This window comes from Monodon monoceros, unplaced genomic scaffold (genome assembly GCF_005190385.1).
Source record: "Monodon monoceros isolate NGI ecotype Baffin Bay Population unplaced genomic scaffold, NGI_Narwhal_1 Super_Scaffold_16, whole genome shotgun sequence".
Lineage (NCBI taxonomy): Eukaryota > Metazoa > Chordata > Mammalia > Artiodactyla > Monodontidae > Monodon > Monodon monoceros.
The window spans coordinates 15,910,413-15,930,468 of NW_021703772.1; the positions used below are offsets into that span (position 1 = coordinate 15,910,413).

The 20,056-nt window shown below is 38.8% G+C and overlaps 1 protein-coding gene across 4 annotated transcripts in view; it reads left to right on the forward strand.

Moving 5' to 3' along the window:
* PAX3 (paired box 3) overlaps positions 1-18,935 on the forward strand; it is a 95,747-nt gene extending 76,812 nt beyond the window's left edge. For 2 of the 4 annotated variants that reach the window (XM_029225360.1, XM_029225361.1), the window contains exons 8-9: positions 16,652-16,898; positions 17,393-18,935. In XM_029225360.1, coding sequence (XP_029081193.1) covers positions 16,652-16,898; positions 17,393-17,427 — 282 coding nt within the window. In that variant the 3' untranslated portion in view covers positions 17,428-18,935. The remainder of the gene's footprint in view (positions 1-16,651; positions 16,899-17,392) is intronic. The other 2 variants (XM_029225362.1, XM_029225363.1) reach the window with 2 other exon arrangements.
* The last annotated feature ends 1,121 nt before the right edge of the window (positions 18,936-20,056 follow it).

Below are 20,056 nucleotides of genomic sequence, written 5' to 3' on the forward strand. Positions count from 1 at the left end.
TTTCTGCCTAAAGGCAAAAGTTCATAAATCCTTTTTTGTAACAGTGAATGTAATTAAGTTTCATAGATTCCTATAGCACATCCTGGGATAAAAAATAAGAGGTGGCTTTAAGCCTCAGCTGAAAAATAACAACATGAAAACAATGGACATGCTTCCTACAGGACTTTAATACATTTAATTTCCAAGTGCTCGCCTCTGTGAATGTGATTTTGCATGAAAATCATGGATTTATATTAATAGATTCATCTTTAAATGTCTGGATCTATAGCATAGAAGCTTCTTCCACAGTTTAGAAGTAACATCAGAAGTAGTTATCTCTGCAGTTTTATAAGTCATTTGGGGCCATAGAAGAGCTTTTTATGAACATGATTTAGTTGAAAGTTTGCATAAAAGTAAACTTCAACTAGAACCACTTCTGTAAGGTGAGACCCAGGATTCTTTTGGCATTTCTTAGTGTTCGAGCGTAATAAAAATAATGACACGAACATGTATTCTCTAAGTGAAGCTCCTAGTTTCTTGTATTATAGATGTCTGCTCTTGTATGTTATAGGAAGTATAAGTGTATTATACTGTGTTATATAAGTGGAGGTACTAGCACTTGACCTTGAAACTGTTAATCCTTGATTTCAAGAAGCCTGGCTATGATTCCAGAGTTGGCGGTAGGGTGGGAATCATTCCAATATCAAGCCATGGAAAATTCCACAGGCAACTTCTCCTGTATTTCTTTACTATGCTCTTACACATTATGTTAACTCCTCACTTATTAAATTGCAAATATCCAGGACATTTTGCATTTCTACCATATATTTCCTCCTCAACCCACCACTAGGAACCCATGTTGTCTTAGTTCTTGTAGCATCTCCAGTGAGTTAGAAAAGAAATGAATAATATGAAGCTCCTCCTTATTTCCTTAGGCAAAGTTGGAGGAAAAAAGGCTGAGTGAATCAATATCTTGCCAGACATATTTACAGAAAGATGGAATAGGGACATTAGGAGAGTTGGGAATTAAAACTCAGATTTCTATAGCCTTTAAGATTTACCATTTCTCAGGAATGCCTCTATTTAAGCAAGGTGGGGAGGTGTGCACTACCCTGTTTTTGATTGTTTGGCTTTATTAAAAATATTGTAAAGAAAATTTGAAGAAAAGAGTCCACGTCTAACAGCTGGTTTACCTGTTAACTAAAGAAGAGAGTAAAGAAAGGGTGGTCATGGCTTAGTCTTTTTCCTTGCTATAAAGAAGTGCTTATTAATATACTGGATCATATAACATTAAAAACAAAACTAAACCTGCCACTGCCATTTCTCCTCTTCTCCTCCAACTTTTCCACTTCCTCTGTCTCTATCTGGACGTCTAATATACAGACAAATCAACTGAGGCTCAGAGAGCTTGTGGTCACAGCGCTAATAGTGAGAGCTGGGACTGGACAGAGGATTCCCAGCTCCTACTCTCGAATCTCATTCATGATAGCACCCAGTTGGGTGAAGAGGAGACAGGTTTCATAAAAAATAGAGGTGGGGGTCTTATTCATATTTTAAAATCATTTTATAGAAACTAGTTTTCTAAACTTTGGATTTGGATTAATTAATACTCTTTTTGCTAATGCACTCTTTACATGCTTTTTAAAAAATTTTTATAAATTTATTTTATTTATTTATTTTTGGCTACATTGGGTTGCTGCTCGCGGGCTTTCTCTAGTTGCGGCGAGCAGGGGCTACTCTTGATTGTGGTGCGCAGGCTTCTCATTGCGGTGGCTTCTCTTGTTGTGGAGCAAGGGCTCTAGACGCTCGGGCTTCAGTAGTTGTGGTACATGGGCTCTAGAGCACAGGCTCTGTAGTTGTGGCACACGGGCTTAGTTGCTCCACGGCATGTGGGATCTTCCCGGACCAGGGCTCGAACCTGTTTTCCCCTGCGTTGGCAGGCAGTTTCTTAACCACTGCGCCACTAGGGAAGCCCTACATGCTTTTTTGCTTTACACATTTTTTTATCAATCTTTTAACTTCCCCCAATAATAAAAAGTACTTCATGGTTATTGTAGGGAATGGAAAAAAAATTTAAAAAGGTATCTCTAGAGTAGGAAAAAAATTCCCCTGGGGAGTCACTATTAATATTCTTGCATATTGCCTTTCAGCTCTTTTTGGGTCTTATGCTTAAAAAAAAAAAAATATATATATATATATATACACACACACACACACTCACATATATATATAATTGAGATAGTATGCATGTTCTATGTTATATAATATGTAACTTTGCATCTTACCTATTCCCTGCCTTTACTCTTCATCATAGGTCTTTACCTACCTATTAATTTAAATTGAATTGGAGCTAAAGTTTTTTGAGTCATTATGATCAATTCATTGTAACTCTCTTTAGTGGATGCTATTTTATTTGTGCATTTTGTTTGATTCTTTTCTTAGTGTCATCGAAATTGATGTATTGTTTGCCATTCAGACTTGGAAATCATGAGTTAGAATGTATGTGAACCATTGTGAAATCGGCTTTCTAGTTTCTTGTCAAAGAATTAATGGACACCATTATGCTAAGCAAACTGTTTCTGTGTTGGTGTGAGGGATGTAGTTGATTTTCCTTTGGGGTCTCTAACATATCTGCTCCCTTGAGCAAAGATTCTTTTAAAGCTTGGAATCAGGGACTTCCTTGGTGGTCCAGTGGGCAAGGCTCCGTGCTTCACTGCCTGGACCGCGGGTTCAGGAAACTAAGATCTCTCATGACCTGCGGCCTAAAAAAAAAAAAAAAAAAAAAAATGCTTGGAATCAGAGCCATTAGTCAAATGGTGTTTCTTAGATTCCCTCAGTGCTTTTCCCAGAGAAATTCTCAGCTTCGGGAGGGATGGGTGTGAAGCAGTGAATCAGGAAAAGGTTACACTGTCCAGCTGGTGGGATTAGAGTAGTAGTAGACTGACAGGCATCTATGACATTCTAAATCTCAGAATCCTGATGAAAACTTTTAGAAGCTTTGGTCGTATCCTTCCTCAAGTTGCTAAAAGTGTCTGTGTGTTACTGAATCGTTGGAAAAGTGTATCTTGTTCTGAGGGAATCCATAACTGTATCTGGGGAATATTCCCATTTTATTTATGCAAAAGCTGAGGCCAGTGCAACACAGTTAGAGTCACTGGCAGAGTTAAAAGCCAAGTCTACCTCTCTTGCAGTTATTACTAGTTCTTTAATAAACCAAATTACACATTTCATTTGCTGAAGAAGCATAATGTTGTAGAAAGTTTTCCGTGGGCTCTGGCACTGATATTCAACTCGATTTTCCTGCAGGAACCGTCAAAAGCCTTCACAGATGGAGGGCTGGGCTTCACACTCCCTCAAAAGCTGGATTTGTCAGGGAACTTGAGATTCTCAGGGATGGGTGGGTTGGGAATAGGCTAATTCCCTTGAAATTTTCTACTGTCTCTGAATTTCTAAGACCATTTGAACTATATAACCCTTTCAGGAGATGAGGCTTTTATAATGAATGACAAAACACGATCTGAGAAGGAAACCATTCAACTCCCTCTACCCTGCAGTAGCACCCTCTTTTGAAAAGTTGTGTGTTCTTGGTGTGGGAACACCACAGAAAGAGCAAAGGGAAATAGAGACCACGTATTTCCCCTCCAAACCCAGCTGGTGTGTTCCCAGCACCTTCCTGCATGTGCAGGAGAAAAAAAGGAATGCCGACTTGGAATACGGAGTGCCAAGGAAATACTACCATATTCTCATGCTCAAGACGTGAGACTAATTAACGTTTGGCCCATGTTCTTCTAATTAACTTTCCTTTGCAAGAAACATTACCCTTACTGCACCCCCCACCTCCAAAACACGCAGAGCCAAACCCCCAAAACAAGGCCAATTAAATGAACTAACTTATATCGTTTCAGCACCCCCCTACTCCTGCAAACGCCATGGTTTCTGGTGACAGCTTCTAATGATTTCTTGAGTGAAATACAGTATCAGTGGGTTACACTAGGAAGTTATCTAGGAAGCTTTTTTTTATTGTTATGTAGTATACAAAAATGGGCCAAGTTGGCTGCATTTAGGGTTCATCAACCATTGCAAATGATTCTTTGAATGTTTTGGGTTTGGTAAAACCTAAAACACATTTTGCCAAGCACTTTTCCTCCTTAATTTTTCAAACTGTGTATTTTAGGGAAAATTTGATCCATATGGTTTTGATTCATTTACTCTTATATCATTGACATTTTTTTTTCCTACGGAGCCATTTGATATCCAAGAAGCTTTCTGAGCCTTTCCTACGTTCATTTTAAGCATTTTCCTCCTTAAAAAGAGGAAGTCCTCTTTGTAACCTCAGAGGCTATAAATTTTGAGTACTTTCTCAATTCAGCAATACTTAAAAATACATTTGGTATAAATCTGGATTATTATGAACACATTTTATGTTTAGAACAGATGGGCAGATTTTCGTTTCTGGTTTATGAGTGAAACCAATGATAAAATAAGAAAATAGGCTTAAATTACAAAAAAAGTTTTGTTATAGACAACTTTTAACTGTTATTAATAAATCCCCACAGTAAGATCTATGCTCAGAGGCCTCATTTTAAATTTTGGCCAGGTCTTGTGTAAGATGTAATTGAATAACCAGTACACCTGTCCTATTTCATGGATAATGTACTGAGGAAAGAAAAAATTCTCATAAAGATTTGTGTACCAGGCTTAAACATGCTTGAATGTTTGCTCACCACTCAGCACCTCAGGAACAAAGAGTAGGTCTGCAGATCTCATCAAGTTTATCGACCATTCATCTGTTAAGTCTGGTTGAATCATCACAGCTCTGTGGGGATGAGATACTGCCTCTGAAACAGACCCAAGAAAGAGCAGATATATCTTTACACTAAGGAGGTTGTGGTTAATGGTGGAAGACGTCAGGATAAACTTTTGTTCTTATTCACATTTTATAAAAGAAAAATTTTAACTCCACCACCCATCCAGTTACTTTTAAAGAATAATATTAAAATTGAGATTATCAGTGTGTAATGTATGTAAATTGCATATTTGGTGTCAGCTACGCTTATTAGGCAGCTTCTCCATTTCATGCATATATGTATTAGACTGTCGTGGTTCCATTTCAAATCAGATTTCAATTGCTCAGCACCGTTTCTTTTGACAAACATTTGTTACTCCTGAAACTTACTAGGGAGAAGCATTTAAGCATTAATATGTGTACACAGAACTCAAGACTGCTTTTGATTTTGCTTGTCATTTCCTGGACCACAGTGTTCACAATTATCTCAAATTCCTTAGCTGCAAGGCAAGATGAAGGATTTTTGTCCATTGAAGGTGTGCGGTTTACTACATATCAGTTTGTTATGCGAATGGGGTATAGTCATTAAGAATGGTTGTGATGGGTACTTTTCCGTTTCGTATAGAGAGAATATCCTTTTCACTGTGGTATAGCAATTCCTTGGTCTTTAGTACTGTTGATACATGTAAAAGCAGTAAGATTTACCCTGATGGCAGGGCCAGCTCCTGTTTCAGGAGAGCTATTTTTCTGGACATTTTGGGCACACATCCAGAAGCTGCTTGATGCCAGGCCATTTGTTTTGTCCATTTCACACACAGGTTGCAGATCCTGTGCCCTCAACCTACCTTTATCATCGTGAAGAACCAGACAAACAGGTGGCCTGCCACCAACTCATTTCCAAACAAAGGCACTACCTTTTTACAATTTCCAGAAATTCATCTGTGGAAGAAAAAGGAGTGCTTTTGATTAAAGAGATTGATTGGGTGTCAAACAAAGCTTGGACAGAGAGACATTCTGTACAAGAGTGGCAGCCTCTCTGAAGCTTCAGCCTCTTTCTGTTTCATTTCTAAAGCAATTCATGAGCTCAAAACCAGGGCTGCAGAAGCCTTTTACATGTTTATGAAGGCTCAAGGATGTTTATGATCATAAATAAGCCCATTTCAGCTACACCAGAGTAACCACTGGCCATTTGCATGTTTCCATTCCGCCATATTAGGTTTTCAAGATATTCTGCTTCGTGGTGAAAACGTTGCTGCTAATCCATTTGTTGAATCAATGCAGGCTGTAATTGACCTGGTGCCTTTGGTTTTTCTCCAAAGGCTGTGGTTGCTACCCTTAAAGAGCGCGAGGAGAGCCCTGGTTTATGTCAGCTCTAGCCACAGCCTCTTGAGTTAGTTGGAGAATTGTGAGAGAAGCAAGTACCTGGCCAAAATCTCTTTTTAAAATCTTACATCATGTCACTGAAATGAGCCACAAGAAAACCTTTCTTGCTGAATTAAAATTTTTGTGAATTAAATTGATTTAAGTAGAAATTCCATCAGCTACTTTCTCTTGTACATTGGACAAAAAATGTAACAACCCCAAGGTATTTAGGCCCATTTGAATTCCTTTAGCCATTGAAGAGAAAAAATTGAGTGTGATTGCTTGGTCCATAACTAAGCTACTGGAATAAAAAGGTTTTCTTTTTCGTCAGTAAAACATAGGAAAGCCGTGCTGAATTCTAGTGTGAGGCCAATGGTCTGAATCAACCCTTTATATGTGGTTGGAATGCAATGTAAAGCTTTTAATTTATTACTGCATTTGCAAAATGGCAATATCTATAGAAATCTCAATACTTGCATATTTATTCAATTAGAGGCTGAATGTGTGCTTTGTACTGCAGACACAGAAGACTGGATTCAGTCATTCGTTGTATACTATTTTTTTTTTTTTTAAAGAATCTGTCTCTGCAAAACAGTCTGGGTTTCATCAGAGGTGTATATTTTTCAATGTATAGTGTCATATTTAAAAATTCCTCTTGACATTTAGCTAGAGTTCAGTAAACTAGAGTTTCTGAGATTAGTGATTGTATTGTCTCCACTGATCAATGGAAAAGATGGTAAATTGGGAGACCCTTTGAGATAGTGCATTTTGTGGAATCAAAGGGTTGTGTTTCTACCTTGCGGGGAATATTTTGGAGCTGTGAGATGACTGGGCAGGCTGTCCTCAGCACTGAACTAATGAAGGATGCAGGCATTATTTAAAGACATAACCATCTTTTCCTTCCACAAAATGCTGATGTCTCATTCTGGGTAGCTTGCATTACAAAATCTAATTAAACAGTTGCCGATTAAAAAAACCCTGTATATCACTTCTCGGCCTTTTGGCTAAGATCAAGTGTAAAAACCCTCTAAAGAGCCGACCCTCTATATATAAGATTCCAAGGGAAAATTTCTAGTTCAGTATGAACCCTTCTATGACACTTGTAGGCAGAATTTCTTGCTTTAGTCTCCGTTGATGCCACATTAGAGTGTTTATACCTTTTTAAAATACATACCACACTGTATCATAACATATCCATCCCCCTTTGGACCATGAGCTTCTAGAGGCATGATACTAGGTCATAATCATCTTTGAACACCCAGAAACCAAACAGTGTCTCGTAATAGAGGCTTGTTCCCCAAAGTGGGCTCTTTGAAATAGTGGTTTGGGGAAAAAGGATTTTGAGTCAACGATTTGGTAAATATTTCAAATTATATCCCTTTACCTTTCAGAGTCCCAGTGCACATTAGCCTACTAAAGGCTCTGACAAGTCTTGCAGTATAGAAACATGTTTGTTTAACTCAGTGTTCTCTAATTTAACTGGGGATCCCTTTTGTTGAGTATCAGACTACCAAGTTTTGAGGAATATTTCCTAGGAAGTGCTGAATGAAAAAAATGGGTAGAGACCCGACTCATGATTTGTCCATTTCTAGAATTGTTCTTTAATTTTTTTCCACTAGTGAATGTTTCTTCTATTTAATGTCTGATGTTATCTCCTGCTTCAATACACTGTCACCCTCTGCAAGTGACCTTAGCAGGAAAAAGAGTAATTTTAAAGAAGAAGCTATTAACTGCTTAATAATGTTAAGATAGGCAGAAAAAGGGAGTAAAAACAGAGAGAATTCCTGTTTAGTGAACCGTCGGCCATGTGGGTATAACTCATTGCTCTAAGCAGGACCCCCAAAGTCAAAAGCACTAGATTCCAGTACTTAACAGCCGCTCACTAGCTGTGTGTCTTCAGGCAAGTTGCTTAAACTATCTCAGCTTCTGTTTCATCCTCCTGTTAAACTTGGGAGATATTGAAAAAGAGTCACCCTATAGAGCTACGCTGAGAAACACAGTACTTAAAAGGATTAAATGCATTTTGATAAAGTGATAATACTGTTTGTTGCAACAGAGCTCTCATTATTGTTTGCTGAAAAATATCACGCAGACCTCTGACAAAAAAACATGCTTTTCTTTGTCCCTGATGAATAAAACAAATGTGGAAGCTCAATACCATCAAAGGAAAAGCAGTTTCTTGGTGGACTGGAGTATTTTAAGGTATTCTACTCAGACATTTTAAAGACCTAAGGACACATATTGGTGTCCATTCAGAATGCAGTCATTGTAATGCTACTGGGATATGATACTCCCCAGAAATACAATGTACAAAAATTGGTTTTGTTTGAGTAATTCAGATCACAATAACATGAGAACCCACTACAATGAAAAGAAGAGGCAACCATCCTTCATTCCATGGGGCTAAGAGTAGGGAGGGGACAGGGTTGTCCTATTGTTTCCTATTCTTATTCTTGTTTTGATTTATTGAAATGTAATTTTTAAAAATTATTCATTTATTTTTGGATGCATTGGGTCTTCGTTGCTGCACTCGGGCTTTCTCTAGTTGTGGTGAGCGGGGGGCTACTCTTCGTTGCAGTGCACGGGCTTCTCACTGCAGTGGCTTCTCTTGTTGCAGAGCATGGGCTCTAGGCACACGGGCTTCAGCAGTGTGGCGCACGGGCTTCAGTAGTGTGGCACACAGGCTTCAGTAGTTGTGGCTCATGGGCTTAGTTGCACCGCGGCATGTGGGATCTTCCCGGACCAGGGCTCGAACCCATGTCCCCTGCATTGACAGGCAGATTCTTAATCAGTGTACCACCAGGGAAGCCCCTTGAAATATAATATTGACATGAACTCATTTTTTAAAAATCTACAGTCTAGCTTTTATGATACTAGATACCTCAAAGGCAGAAGAATCTTATGAACGCTATACTTCTCTCTCACCAGCAAAAGAGAAAGGTAGCTAAAACAACAGGTGCAAGGTTTTAGAAAGTAAGGGGCAATCTAAGTAATTTTGAGTTAACTGATTGGGAAGTATTCTTTTTATCACTAAATTACAAAGACTCTATTTTGTCAAGATCTGTAGGAGCAGATTTAATTTCTGTAGGTCAAAGAACTATGTATATGGCCTCACTGTGGGTCCTGGATGTTGCCAGCGACTTGAAGTTGCCTGGGAATAGGAGACATAGCCACTGCCCAATTTATGATCAAGAACACAAGTAAGTTTTCAGGTAGAAAAGCACGGCAACATCTTTATTGGTCCAGTGTCCCTGGAGTCGGGAAGGTGGGGAATTAAAGTAGGTAGGACTTTAGCTTACCGGAATAGTAGCTTCTGGTCCTTAGAAGGCTGTATTCGCAGATGTTGTCCCATATGTATAGAGTTGTTACACATTTCCATGCATCTTAAATGAAAGCTTATTCTGCCTTAACACAAAACCTGTGAAACAGGGCAGAAAACACTTCCCGAAGGGTAAGTTCATTCTCAGACTTTTGCAAGGCTGTGCACTGATTTCCCATAGTTAATAGAAACAACTTTCCTGATATCTACTCGTTAAATCAATATCACTTGATCTTTTCAGTTGGCTCTTTTCTCTGTCCTAAGGACTTATCTTCCTTCACATGAAGAGAAGTGTAGGGAAGTTTCTCTTCTGTAATCTTCAGGCGTTTAGTAGATGGAGTCTTATGACATGGACTTTAGGCAGCCACAGAAATATTTGCCTGAATCACACATGATCTGGAAGAAAGAAGAAATCTCACTGTTGAGCCGGGCAGATTTTTTCCTCCCTCAGTAGGCTGGAATGTCTGCCCTACACACAGTTGTAGTATTGGGTGGAAGGGGAAGTTTTTGGGGAGTGAAGATACAATGTAGCCCAGCACCCCTATGCTTCAGAGGGGCGGTGTGGAGGTCCTTCTTTCGAAAAGGTAACGTGGACACCTAGGTTATTGTAAAGTTCTGCGTGAATCTCAGACAGAACTGGGCAGTTAACATTCAGCAAGGTGTGCATTTAGGAATGGTTATTAGGTGAATCAGCCCTGCATTTTCTTGAATGCAGGCTTAGCTTATGGGCAATTAGAGGTAAAGTTTTAAACACCATCTCACTGAAGTACCGTGGGATGCCCAAGTGTAGAGCTTTTCCCTTTCTATATTTGGAATCCTAGGTCTCAAGAGGTCAATTAATATTTAGCAAACGTGTCCAGAAGTAGTCATAAAATTAAACCAAGATATATGCTTAATTTTCTACAGTCATGTTTTTGAAATGGTGATAGGTTTGAGTGCTTACTCTTTAGAAGGCTGCTGTTGTTTCCTGAAATGAGAAGAGTTAACAGCAGGTAATGTCATTCCTCTCAGAAAGAGTTTGAGACTCTCTGTGTTAAGTGATGAATGAGGGTATCTGACCCACATCTGTTTTACATTAGAATGGAACATTGCCCTGACATCGTTAGGAGCATTTGTCAAGATTCCCTGGACAGAGCTTCTGTAAATTACATGCTGCAAATGTGTCAGGGTCAGATAAGAGGATATCATTAACTCCCCCAAGTTTACTCAGGGCTCTGTCAGTCCATCTTAATATGCTAACAGCCAACAATTTTCCTTGAGCCGTTTTGCTGTATTTTTCATTCATAGAAGAAAAAATATGTATGCTACACCCTACCCCCCCAATATCACACATGTTCTTTTCTCATAAATCATATTAATTGTAGACATGGTCACAAAGCATATTAAATGCAGGCATGCGTAAATGAATTAAAACATATGAGAATTTTATTACAGACCATGGTGGGTCTAACATAGTCAGATACCAACTGTATGAGCCATACTTTTTCATTTAGGTGAAATGAGCTTTTTCTTAATGGGCTTTATTTTATTGATAATAGATGGACACGATATGATTGTTCATCATTGTCTAGAAGTAAACTCTGTATGTGTATATGTATATGTGTCTCTTGCAAGCCATTTCTATGCTAATTTTTTTGCCTAGGTTTATATTTTAGTCATCAGTCTCTAAAGAATATTGCTACCCATTTGACGGCTTAGGTCTATTGAGAAAGAGGTATTCTAAAGAATCAATAAAGTAAAAGTCATTCTGTAACTTGTCACAGAGCTGGAGATTAAAGCACATATAACAGAGTTTAACTGAGAAGGTACTCACTGTGATCTTTACAAATAAAACTTGGAAATATACGCACCATATGAACCACACTTGTCTGACACGCATACTTTTGCATCATGTGTGAAACATAGCTACTTTAAAATGTTAGCTAAGGATTAAAGTAAAAAATAAGTGTGTATTTAGCTGGACATTTTACATGCACTGGTTTTCTATCTGGTTAGGTAAAGGTCAGCCATGCCCTTCCCGTAACTCTGGGTGGGTGAGAAGGTCACCATCCTTACCTTGCTAGAAACTTCTGCCTTCGGGCAACTTCCCTCTTACAGCTTTCAAACAGACAGGGCTAAAAAATCTAATTATTTAGATGCTAATCAACTGCAGGATAATTCCCAAGGCATTTGAATCTGAAGACAACATTTTCAGGGAAATCTCTGCTGTTCAAGTTTAGGGTTAGTTACAGCCTCAAAGATACAGTCACTGATATTTAAGCATAACATAACTCCAGTAGTACCCGTATCGGCAAAAAAACATGGGCATAAACATTTGAATTTTTTGTTTGGTTGTGGGAATAAATTATATCCAAATTTTAAAAGTTTATCATCATTAGCCTTTTGAGAAAAGTGTAGAAGCTATAAAAAAAACCCTTTATGTCATACAAAGCTGTAATTCCCAGTGGTTTTCTAAAATGCAACTAAATGTGTATTATTAAATGTTAAATCAGAAAACATCTGATTACTTAAGAGCAAAAACGTAAATAAAGACATGAACCAGGATTCCTGCTAAGGAAAAAAAGAAGCGCCTAGACGTACACCATAATTTGCTAAATCATTTTAGATTTCTGATAAGCTCTGAGCACTTTCAACTGATGGCAAAATCATAACACTTAAGCCAAGACGGATATTTTCCAGACACATTGTTTTAAATGTAAATCTTAGCTTGACTCATAGTTTTTTATCTTTTATATTTAATCTTACAATAGGAAAATTAATTCAAGAGAAATATGGCATGAAGCAATTGTAAAGAGTTAGTTTTTCCTGAACCATATAATCTTCCAATCAAGATATAAACAACTTCTTTGGAATTCTGAAACTTGAGAATGAGCTTAAAAAGATCTTCAACCAAGTCTCTAATAAAGGGAATGACTGAGGAGCCAGCAGAAGTCCCAGTTCAAGACTCTAAGGCTTGAATTTGTTTTTAAAGGTTAGCCATAAAACAATTTAGAAACGGTGTCTGGGAAGTGTTTCGGAGGTAACAATTTACTGATATACTTAATAGATCTTTTTCCAGATGCCTCACCTAAGAGTCGTACTCAACTAAAAGTTAAAAAAAATAAAAAATAAAAAAATCCTCCTCCCACCTCCATTCCCAAGGAGACAGAACAGAGATCTAAAAGGAAAACTTTTCCTGTTCATTGCAGTTCCTGGACTCATCTGACATTTAATAAGAATGTGATTGATGTTCAGTAGACAGAAGTGATTAGCCCTGAGTCTATTTCTTTTCCTGTGAAATTGTTTGTGAAAACCAGGCAATTGTGTTTCTCTTACCTCAAATTAAAAAATAAAATAAAATCAGGCAAAAATGCCATCCCTGTAATAGAAATAGCTTATTAATGGCTTATGAGGAAAAATCCCCCACTTTGCAACCAATGGAGATTTTATTTTAGGCTTTGAATTACAAATTGCTGTAGGAAAAGCTTATATGAAAGAGATCCTGACAATATTCTTAAAAAGAAAATATGACTGGAAGACATTCCATGACCATATTGGGGGAGTTCTAAGAAGTCTGTTTACCAACTTTGTGCAGCAGAAAGAAATTTCCATAGTTTCCCTTGAACCACATTAAATAGCAAAATTGCTTTTAAAGAAATGTACATAAAAATGTAATGGGACCCTTCCATAGAGATTTGAGGTTTTAAATTATGTTAGGGGAAAGTAATGCATTTTGTATTGATACAGTTATTTTTCTTTTCCAACACAGATTTCCTTTTTAATTTTTAAATAAGAAGCTGTTACAACGATGTACGTTTCTCAAGTTTTCTCAGTGTGAAATATTGAAATAAATTGCGTTAGTTGTCATTATTCATTAATTTCCATTTCAGAGCAAATGTAGGGAAGTATTAGTGCTTCTTTTCCCATCCTCATCCAGTTCTTGAGAAAGAAGTCATGATTACAATGTGTGACCATCACAGTGGAAAGAAAAACTCGTGGGAGAATATCTGTCTCTAAGCAAGATAACGGGTCTCTGGTCCTCTTTATTTCCTCACATTAGCTTCTGCAAGTATTGGGCTGCTGAGCTAAGGGCAGTTGCTAAAGCAGGAGCTGTCACGAGCTTCCGGTGTGTGACAGTCATAATAGCGACACGAAGATCCATCAAGCATCCCTCTTATTCCATTCACACAGCAGCCATCCCTCCTGACTGGATCATGAGCTGGGATGTCTTTAGGACACTGTGCCCTGGCACCTTTAAGGAGCTGTCTTTCTCTTGCCCTAGAATATAGCCTTGGCAGATGGTACTGTATGTTCTCCATCCTCCAACAAATGTATTTCAAGGTCTTCCTGTCCCAAGGTATTTTCTAATTCAACAGCTGCAAAAAGGTGCTGCGTGAACATCATCAGCTGAATTTTGCTTCTAGGAAGGACTCATTTCTTCTCTTTTAGGATCTTCATGTTTTTTTCCTCCCATGTTCAGAATTATTGCGGCCTTCAAAGTTATGCAAACAAGGAATATATGGCAGAGGATTAAAAAAAGTTTATCACAAAAATGTACATATAGCTCATGGGAGAGTGTGCATGTTTTGAATAAAATTCTTCTATTACTCTTCAACTCTGACTGATAGAGTATTCCATTTCTTCCTTAAAGAGATATACCATTAACAGAATTTCAAGTAAGTATCTTCATGAAGGACACTACTAAAAATATATTTCCTTTTTATCCAGTACCACTGCATATTTTTCTTTGAATTTATACAGTTACAAAGTTGATTTTTCTAAGTGCTTTTTAAAAAAACTTAGCACAGATTATTTACACAGTAAAATATTTGTGCCCTGTGCCATAATCCCCCTTTCATTAAAAATATCACATTTTTAATTTTTTAATTTTCCTTGTCCATTCTTGCCCATTAGACCAGTACACAGAGGGGTACTCCTGATTTGAAAGGAGTGTGTTTGGCACTGAACAACCTCTACTTTAAAGACTTCTCTTCTAATAGATGTTCGTAATTTGGGCTGAAAGAAAATATTTAATAAATTAGTATATCAATTGACATTTATGAATTTTCCAAGTATATACTGCAAAATCATCTACATGAACTCAAAGAAAGGCAAAAAAGAAATATATATAGATGGAAGAACATTCAGGAAATAAATGCATTTGGGGCTATGTTCAGGTTTTTTAAATGAGAAAATGAAGTAATTAACTTACTGTAATCGGCAGTGTATGAGAGCCCCATGTTCTGGTGACTTTTCATTCTCCTTTAGCTGTGACTCTTATTCTTACTTTACTCTGTGACTCTCACTTTCCCCTAATGCCCAATAAAACAAAAGCATGCTCTGAAACATACGATTTTTTTTTGAATATAAGTAATTTTTAGAGATTTTGAAAAATCTCAAGCTCAAGAAAATTTTGATCCCTTGGACTGTCTTTAAAAATTTCGGTAAGACTGTGTTGCTTTCCCCACACCAGCCCGCCTTCCCATCTGCTCACACATAGAAGAACTCAAGTGAAAGGGAGACAAGGAAATGGAGAATAGAGACTTGCCGGGGTGGGATGGTGAGGAGAATCATGGCTTGTTAAAATGGAGGAAGAAAGGGTAATCCATAGAAGGTGGACCAGATTCTGTTTTGTTTTCTCTTTTTCTTTTTTTTTTTTTGTCTTTTGGGGCTAATTGAAGATGGATCAGTTTAAAGCTTTATTTCAAGAAGATTTTGTTTAGCTCTGAGGATTATGCAAACCCTTCCCAAAGGGGATTGTGGCCTCACTGGTTTTGGAATCTAATTTAGGAAGCTTTCTGGAATGCGAGATTCATCCCTCCCTCCTGCCTTGCTGGTACCCCTCCATCCAGGATCCTGTGGCCTGCATTACCTTGGTGGATAACCCAAGACCTACAATCAGGGTTGAGTTTCATTACTGCCCTCTCATCTCGCTCTTATTTGTACACTTTAATCTCCATATGCTTCAAACGTCTTAAAATACAACAGGACTAGGATGGAAATACTGTGCAGTGGTGGGTCCCTGCCTTGCAATACTTTGTAAGCAGGTGATATTTTCTGGAAGCTCTTCACTCAGCAGTTGATTTCTTCTGCGATTGCTTTTCGAGTCCTGCTACTGACTTGCATGAAGTTCAGAAAAATCACTTCCTCTCCTGGGTGGCAGTTTTCCGGATGCAAAATTAATTATCTACTTGCTTCCATCACAAGGTGTTGTAAGGGTCATCGAGCCTGTGTTTGTGAAACTTGTCACCGTGCTAATCGGAAAGTTGTTCTGTTATCACAGTTTTGTTTTTTTAAAAGTTCGCTTGCTCTCCAGGGTTATTTAAAAAACCGAGCAGACTTTTTATAACATGTTTGCACTTCAGGCTTTTTTTTTAAAGCGCTTCTTATGAAAATGTTAGTTTAGAGAAGAAATGAAAGGATTAGGTAATGGGGGCAGTTATTTGGAGAATCATTTACCATTCATTCATTCATTCATTCAGTACCTAATATGTGCCCGCCCTCTGTTAGGTGCTGATGATATGAAAATCGGTAGATTACTCCCCTCAGAGCTCTCATAATTCAAAGTAGGTGACCAAGTACTAATTACACAGTAAGAGGGATGAGGAAAACGCAAGGGAATATCAGGGAGGGTGTACTAATTTCTAATTACTGAAGGATGGCCAAAATGGAGAGTGGAGTTTTCGCGAGAGGGAACTCTATGAAAAAAGACATAGAGATCTCAAAGTACACAAAAAGAATTTGATTTGGATTCAACTTAAAAAAAAATATAAGCAAATGCCTGTTTAAAATGACATGTGAGACTCCCAGTTGTAATACATGGTTAAACATTATTCGATACGAACAGATATAATTTCTTCCTCCTTCCAACCTTCTGTCCCTGTGTCCCTCCTTCTTTGAATTTCCAGTATGATTTTATCACTAGGGGCACGGTGTCCTCTCTCTCCCACCCTCTCTCCTTCCTTCTTTTTCTTTTCCCTTCTTCCCCTACCCTCCTTCCCCTTTCCCCCTCCCCTTCTTTCTGAAACTGCAGTCAGATGTTATCACTGGGCATGATGTAATATCTCTGCCACTGTGAATGGAGGTCACCATCTTCGGGACAGCTCTTTAACAGCAGATTTCCAAAGAAGTGAAACTTGGCCCTTTTCAGTTATCCTTTCAGCTACAGGCTAGGGTCTGGTCCTCCCTGCATTCTCACTTCTTCCTAATCCGCCTGTTTATTTTAGGTAATGGGACTCCTGACCAACCACGGTGGGGTACCCCATCAGCCCCAGACCGACTATGCGCTCTCGCCTCTCACTGGGGGCCTGGAACCTACCACGACGGTGTCGGCCAGCTGCAGTCAGAGGCTAGACCATATGAAGAGCTTGGACAGTCTGCCAACCTCTCAGTCTTATTGTCCACCCACCTATAGCACCACGGGCTACAGTATGGACCCTGTCACAGGCTACCAATATGGGCAGTATGGACAAAGTAAGCCTTGGACTTTCTAGGGGGTAATTACTCCTGTAAGGGTGGAACACTTTAACTCTTCCTTGAGAAAGGGGAGCTGCCAGCATGATTAAGCCTTCCATCCTGGTATCAATTTTGTGGCAAAGCCAGCTGGTTGTTCCAGCAAGGGCTTCCCAGTATAATTATTTTCTTAACCAATGTCAGCAACATCTTGCGGTTATTAATTGCTGAGACGTGAAAGCTGATTGCCACTAGGTAAAACACAAGGGTTGGCCAAAATGAAATAACCTCTGGCATTAGAAACACATGTTCTTAATGAGGTCAGCTCAAGGATCATATGGGGTATAATCCCAAGGACACAGAGTTCTGTCAAACTTGTCTTAGGAATAAAAATATTCGTCTCGATCCTTTGATACCTCGGTATTAAATATGACATTGTCAGCCTGTAGCTGATTTTGCCCCTTGCTGTGAATTGTCCCAGCCTGACCTGAAAAGCTGCATGTGTTTCCTTACAGGTGCCTTTCATTATCTCAAGCCAGATATCGCATAAGTGAACTGTCCACTTGGAGCTTAAACTGGCCCTGTTTCCGGTCTCCACAGCCTAGACGTGAAGAATCTTCTCAGAAAAAAAAAATCACCCTCTTGGGGGGGGCAGTCTCGACAGGAGGCAAAGGAGAATGATTGATTTTCTTTCTCCAGTAGTTGGTTTTAAATTCTTTTGAACGTGTTGGACAAAAGCAGTGGAGAAAAGGAAGATCCGGAACAATAAAAGACAAATGCAACATTTTAAGGCAATGATTTAACATGGCTACATATCAAATATCCCAACTCTTTAGTGCTGATGATCAAGGAGCTAAAACATTCCATTTGTGTGCGTGTGCGTGTGCATGTGTGTGTGCGTGTGTGTGTGATTTATCTTGACTGGTTTGGGCAAGCAGAATGTTCTGAAAATATAGTCGGAGAATAAAGTATAACAAGTTCGATGTCCAATGCTGACACTTCTACAACCTTAAAACTGCTCGCTCCATGAAGCCGGAACGGAGGAATCCTTGACTTTTACACACTGGAAATGGATATAAAAATAAATGCCACCATTTTTAGGAAGTTAGACTAGATGTAAAGGACCTCCCAAATAAATTATTTGTTATCTTATCCTCATCTGTAATTCAGTTGTCAATACATGTCCTGGATGGACACGTCTTGCTAAGAGGATATGGGGGAACCAGAAGAAAAGCTTGTTTTCTTTCTCAGTGTGGGAGAGGTGTGTGACATCTGCCCAATTTAGTTTCATTTGGAAGCCAACCTGGGCTGGGGGAGGGCGTGGTGGAGAAGTGATGTGCATTCCCACAGCTGCTTATCATTATCAGTGTGCAATACTGTGTACCTCATGGGTGCTTTGGCATTGGCCAGGGCCATAGAAACAGAATCAGAACTATATTTTTGCAGGTGCTTTATTTTCGCAGCCCATGATTCATTGTGGTAGAATGCAGTGATGTTTGCCATTTGCTGGACAACCAATACCCGGCTCGCTCCTTTTGATTAGAGACCATGTTTGAGAATAATGCTTTTAAAATGACTTCGTTTACATTCTTCTCTTTTCTATGAAAGGCAGGGCAACACCAGAAATGTCCATGTGGCTGTCATGTACTTTTAAATTATACAATAATACCTGAAATTGAAAGATGATAGGAAACTGAGGTTTACATACGTTTGTGTGGTGACATTTTAGAATGTCAATAAATTTGTTTTTTGAGATGTTAAGAGGAACAGGAAGGTGGAATGCAGTGTTATTTATTTCTTTCTATTCTTGGAACCATGAACGAGGTAGGCACAAGTACATTCCTTTTAGAGTTAAGAACTATGACGTAGTGAGTTAGTGAGACTAGACACAGTACTGAGTTTAGTTCCTACGTTGGTCTTAGGGGGTGGTGGATCAAGAGAAGCGTTATCTTCGTGTTGCAGCCTCAGCCAACAACAATGTGTTGTAAAAACGTCTTTCCTGTAAAAAGTGCAGTAAATATTTACTATTTATAATGAATAAACAGTTATGAAAACTTGCCCAACACTGCTTTTTTGGGGGAACTGGTGAACGCAGTATTAATAAAAACTTGGAAATGGGGAACCAACAAAGCATACACTTCACTTCTAATCTAATGCCTTTTATTTATTATTTTTTTTTAATTAATTTATTTTTTGCGGTATGCGGGCCTCTCACTGTTGTGGCCTCTCCTGTTGTGGAGCACAGGCTCCGGACGCGCAGGCTCAGCGGCCATGGCTCACGGGCCCAGCCGCTCCGCGGCATGTGGGATCTTCCCGGACCGGGGCACGAACCCGTGTCCCCTGCATCGGCAGGCGGACTCTCAACCACTGCACCACCAGGGAAGCCCTGTTTTTTTAACTTATTTTTTTAAATATTAAATTTCTTTTATTTCTTTACCTAGAAATAATTCTCCATCAAATATTGGTATATACTTTATCATTATCACAAAAGGTTATTCTGGAATAAGAAGGAAAGACAATCTCAAAATTCATCCACCAATTATCAGGATGTTCCAATGACCAAATCAACCTCATGTTCACCTTGTTCACCTGCATAACTCAGTAATATTAATATAACAAAATTTGCCTCACAGCTATATATACATATCTTTAAAATTAATTTTTATTGGCCTTTTAGATTAGACTGTCCCATGGATGAATAAGGTTACACAACCCACACTTGTGTTCTCATGAAGAAGCTTGGTTGAACGTACATTTAAGGATTGAAGCTTGTGTTTTCATAGATGTGGAATCTAGAAAAGCCCCTCAAGCCCACCTTCCTCTCTCCCTGGCTCTCTCAGAGCCGTCAGCTCTCTTCACTGTCCCTGGGAAGCGTGTTTTCCCTCAGAGCACTCACTTCCATCTTCAGCGCCGACAGTCATACCCACTGAGGTTTTTATTGAAAGCTCTCATATTTTGTTATTTGTTTTAGAAGCTTTCTTTACGCTTCATGAAAAGGCATTACTGCCTATTTTATTCATTCTTCTTCCGCCTCTCCCTTCCTCCTTTTCTCCCATCCTCTCTCCTCCCTTTCCTCTTCTTTTCCCTCCCTCTGTTCCTTCAACACTTATTTAATGAGAGTCTAAATGTGCCAGGCATGGTGCTTGGCCCTGGTGTTACAGTGGTGATTCTAGTGTAGT